Source organism: Spea bombifrons, chromosome 1 (genome assembly GCF_027358695.1).
Source record: "Spea bombifrons isolate aSpeBom1 chromosome 1, aSpeBom1.2.pri, whole genome shotgun sequence".
Classification (NCBI taxonomy): Eukaryota; Metazoa; Chordata; class Amphibia; order Anura; family Pelobatidae; genus Spea; species Spea bombifrons.
In genome coordinates, this window is record NC_071087.1 from 83,940,243 (window position 1) to 83,945,539 (window position 5,297).

Consider the following 5,297-nt stretch of genomic DNA (forward strand, 5'->3'; position numbering starts at 1 on the left):
CAGGGGTCTGTCAATACAATATGCTGGGTCTATTCATGACACGGATTATTATATAGTCAGTCAGGTAAAGCCAAAGTTTAAGCAGTTAAACGATGGAGTTGTTGCTACGCACTGAAGAGATATTCATATTGCCCCTCACCCATTGTTGTTGCCTAGGGAGCTTGATATGAAAAAAAATCTTTATTTGGCAATGTAAGAAAATAAGTGGGCTGTTTTGCACCATTTCATGTAATTGGTAGGTATGCAAATTTGCTGGAAGGAAAATATCAATTAACTTGTTAATTTGTGTACTGAATGTCCAGGGTTCTTGAATCTGTCCTGTGGAAAAAAACTCCCTTTTTATGCTTTTGACGTTATGCAGCGATCACAGGGTGAAGACACACTCCTTGATCCTTCCTGCATCTTGCACTATTAACCTCTTCCCTGCTCTGAGGATAGGCAGGTTAAAGATAGCATTTCTGGGGGAGGGAGCCAACAGTGTGTAGGCTTCATGACATCAACTGCTAAGTGATTGGTTTTTCCCTAGCCTAAAACGGACTGGTGTGTAGCAGAACTGGCTGGTGCGAAGTCTGACAGGCTTCCTTTTATATTTCTCTGCACATTCCCTTTATTCCTCCCTCTCTCTCGCATCAATATTTAATCCCCTTCTAAGAGCAATGAGATAATGCAATATACAGAAGCAGGGAAGATGCAGTGAGGGGGAGACGTGCTTCTGCATGCTGCTGCTGCTGACTGGACACGACAAGCTGGGAAGAAGCTGCTGGGATACTCAGGCTTAGCCCTGCTGTATGCAGCTCCCCAAACCCAATCCTTAGAGCATGTTCTTCCTGGCCACCGCCGCCTCTTTCCATGGAAGGGCAGCTGGGGAGGAGGACACAGGAGGATGAGGAGAGAGAGCCGGCCGGAGCACAGGACGAGGAGGAAGAGGAGAAGGAGAGGAGGAGGGGGTGGAGGAGAGGCCAGCGCAGAGGATGAAGTGGGGTGCCCGGGGAGCTTGCGCCGCCCTCTCCAGCTGCTTCTTGCTTGCCTGCGCCCTGAGCGCATCCGCCGTGGGCCTCAAGTGCTTTTCACTGGGCTCTGAGCTGAAGGGGGAGCCGTTCCGCCTGGGCACAGCTGCTGGTGCCTTTTACTCGGGGCTGCTACTTGCTGCCGGCCTTTCCCTCCTAGGTATTGCTCTCCTCTGCTGCCAGGAGGATGCCAATGGAGAGAGCAAGCCTGGCAGCCAGAACTTCCTCCTCCTGGGAGTGTTGGTTTTTATGCTGGGGGTACTAAGCGCTTTTGCTGGAGCCGTTATAGATGGGGATACAGTTTCACTGGTGGAGAGGAAATACTCACACTATTGCTTGCAACAGCCGCTTCCTAGTGGAGGTGGCAGTGATACCAAATGTCAGAAGTTAAAGGATTATCAGCGTGGTTTAGTGATCTCTACCATTTTTAACTCATTGGAGTGCCTGCTAGGGATGATCAACCTGCTGCTGGTGAAAAACTACAAGTCTTCTCAGCAGCGCCGCAGAAGGAGGAGGAGATGTGGAAACAGGAGGCTTCAGAGTCAAAGCAGGGGCTCTATCGTCTCCACTGAGGAACATGACTTCTCCCCTGGGGATTTCCCCTTTCAGTCTGTCTCCTACATCAACGTGGGGGTGTTTCACCTATTTGATGAGGCAGGGGTGGAGGTGCACTGTGGGGGCCATCCGTCGTTGGAGTTGCCCGGATACTCCCCGAGGGACCCTGACTTAAATCCATCTTACCCTTATAGCTACCCTTTGCCTCATGAGCAGCCCCCGTCATATGATGAGATTTACCCAACTAATGAAATTTGCAGCAACAGCAGCACCACAACCACCTAACAGAACCCAGACTCACGCAGAGGGGGTCTTCCTGCTCCATCACCTGCACTGACAATCATACCGCCTGCAAATGGGACAGGGGCACACCACAAAAGGACAATTATCACACTGTATCTACATGGATGTTTTCAGACAGTGCTCATAACCAATGTAAGTTCTAAGGTGAAAGGTCAGATATGTTGAATGGTGTGTGGTTGCTTGAGTGCATGCGAGTGTGTTTGCATACCTGGTCCCAAAAAATGCACTGCAAACACTTAACTTTAATTTCAATAAAATGTTTTTACATGTGTGGAGTTGCTGGCCAAAATAAGGATTTATCAATATTACCTCTTCTCTTCACATTTATAGGCTTTTTGTCTGTCATGCCAGTGTAAATCTCAAATTTGGTATTCATCATTATTGCCATGGTTACAGTGTCTAGCTACAAAACGATTATGTCAGTTTAAGTAGGATTTTTTTCATGTCTGATGAAGATTACTCATCTTTATCAAATCTCAAGATTTTATCAGTGAATGCTTCTTGTGATATTAACCCTCCTACCTTTTTTTCTCCTATACATGAATCATCATATAATGGTTTTCTAGCTCAAGAGCGCAAATTAACTGCCACAAATGTGATTAATATGCAACGAATGAGAAAAGAAAAAATGCACAGATTATATATATATATATATATATATATACACACACATTATTATTACTGACTGGGTAAAAATTGCTTCATCTTAATACTTTGAGTGCCTGTCAGTAACCTCTTGTCAGCAACAGAATTGTATAAGACGTGGAGGTAGCAAAAAGAAAGCTTGTGTTTACATTGCAGGGTGAATAATCAAATATTCATATTTTTGTTATTCTTTTGTGTCTGCCTGTTAATAGCTTGTGACTGAAAAAAGAACAGTTTCATTAACATGTTTAAAAATACATTTGCAGTTTAAATCACTATAATTGAAATAACATTATTGAAATAAAAACATATATACAGTGTGTGTGTATATATATATATGTGTATATATATATATATATATATATATACATACACTGTGGATTACAGAGAAAAAGGTAGTTTATAATGCACTTTATAAGTTATTTGGGAATTACTTTTCTAACAAACAAAATGAGAAAATATTTTTAATGCCAATCTATTTAAAGAGTGAAAAAAATTATTTAGACATTTCTTCTGAGATGTATCAATTTGTCGATATTTAGCTTAGTTTTATGCAAAATTCATTATAACCATGTTTATGTGCAGTATTTATGAGCTGAATGTATATTTTATATTACTGCATGACAAATAGGTTCTCAAACTGTGTTAGCCACATTATTACCATTATATTATTAAGTTATAACATCACTAACCATTCCACAACCTTTCTATGTTGCATGCCTTACTTCATAGTTACAAATTAAAATTATAACCCCATTTGATATTTTATCTTATTAATTTTTCATTATTAATAACAAAATCCAACTTGTTTAGCATTGAGTCTTTATAATGTATGATGGTTCTGATGATCTACTTATTTTAAGGGAGATTTTATTTTAATTGGTTGTACATGCTCCGTAATATACAAGTATTATTCTACACCAGTGATATTTATTTTAGCTTTTCCATTTAATCAGATTTTATTTGTAATTTAAGAAACTTAACAGCAATGCTTTACGGGTGTTCCAAAATGTGCACATATAGCAAATATTTCTCATGCTAATTCCTTCATTAAAATAAATCACCTCTCATTTCTAAGCAAATATGTTCTCATTTTTTGACATCTATGAAATTTCTCTTTAAAGCAGAGCTTTAATGTTCTGGGGTTTTAAATGACATGGTATCACTGTCACATGTATTAGCACTTATAGTAACACTTCCCCAGGGATGTTATCAGTAGAAAGGGAATCCTACTGAAATGTGTTATCAAATTTACACTGTCAGGGAGGGCTGGCAGTATCAAGCTTGGGAGCATTACTAGCCAAGTACCCAACTAATAAAGCACCCCAAGACATTGTTATTCAACAGGTGTATCAAAAAAATATTTACCAAAATGTAATGCATATAAAACCCATAAAGTATCCAGCCATGGTGTAAATGATGCCACACCCAGGGCAGGATTAACGACACAGAGTAATTAGTCGAAGGTCCTTCAGAAATAACTCCAAGACCACTGTGTTCTGACTGGTCAATTACTCTCACCTGTCCCACAAAGCGGCGATCTGATCGGGTCCTGTGATGGGCGGCAATCATCCTACATGACTGACACCGCGTGTCCTGGGACCGTACTGCATCTTAATGCTCAATGAGGGAGCAATGTGTATACATATATGTGTTTATATGTGTTTGTATATATTAGACCTCTGCACTCAGGTTCGTACAAATTTTAATTTTAATGAAATGACCCTATTTCGTTAATTTGTACGAATGTCCGAAAATGAGGAGGAAGCTTAATGAAACAAACGAAAACGAACCACAGAATTTTTGTTAGCATTTTGTTGGTCTTATCACACTCGCTCTTTATCAGGTTCTCTTACTCATTCTCTCACGCTCTCACACACTCTTAGTCACTCCCTCACACTCTCTCACTCTTGCTCAATGTCTCCCTACCTTCTCCACCAACCGAAGACAAAATGAAGAAAAATAAGAACAGGCAAGAGAAGAAGCAGAGATGCAGGAAAGGAGAGAGGGAAATGGAATCGGTCACTGGAAAAGGTAGAGAGACAATGAGAGAGAGCCTGATAAAGAGTAAATGAGAATGCGAGAGTGCATGAGAGTGTGTAAGGTGAGTGACCACACATTTCATTTCTGAATGGAAAAAGCCATACAATTTTTGTCGAAACCGAAATGGACCAAAAACTAAATGAAAAATGTTAATCGTTTTTGGTACATGTGCACAAGGGTAGAATATACATGGTGTGTGTATGTGCATATAATATATGTGTATTATACACTATGTGTATGTGACAGAGACCCGTACTCAAGATGAGTGGCTTCACTGTGTAGATCATCCTTGCCAAGAAATCACTAGGCAGCCAAATAATTATAGCTGTCATTCACCCAGTCACTTGCCAAGACACAGTCTGTCTAGTGCCCTTGCCTGACACCCTCATGTGAAATGTCCTGGTGTACAGAAAACATGGTGCCCTGGGTTCCCCTAACCTCGTATAACCCCAGATGCCTCTCAAAATTGTCTCCTCCTCCCCAAAAAGCACACTGATTGGATGCTTTATGGGGCAGCAATAACCGCTCAAGGTTTTAGCGTACCGCAGTGGATTTGTGCAAGTATAAATTGCAGAGTTCCAGAATTCCTGGCACAGCCAGCAGGTGGAGTAAGAGTTGTAGGGAGCAGGAAATAGGGATAAGGACAGGGCGGTGAAAATAAACTTGTTGGGGAGACGTTACTAAGATAAAGGGGCAAACACACGTATATAATGTCCGCATTTTCCGAGAAAACAAGGAGCTCTA

General features: G+C 41.1%; 1 protein-coding gene across 1 annotated transcript; it reads left to right on the top strand.

Moving 5' to 3' along the window:
* Positions 1 to 554: 554 nt before the first annotated feature.
* On the top strand, positions 555 to 2,647 carry TMEM271 (transmembrane protein 271). The gene has a single exon (XM_053465766.1). It carries the CDS (start codon positions 972 to 974, stop codon positions 1,845 to 1,847), a length of 876 nt encoding a protein of 291 aa, XP_053321741.1. The 5' UTR covers positions 555 to 971; the 3' UTR covers positions 1,848 to 2,647.
* Positions 2,648 to 5,297: the final 2,650 nt, after the last annotated feature.

What these genes read in the sequence shown, in the direction of transcription:
- TMEM271 (XM_053465766.1), top strand. Translation starts at nt 972, where the DNA reads ATGAAGTGGGGTGCCCGGGGAGCTTGCGCCGCCCTCTCCAGCTGCTTC.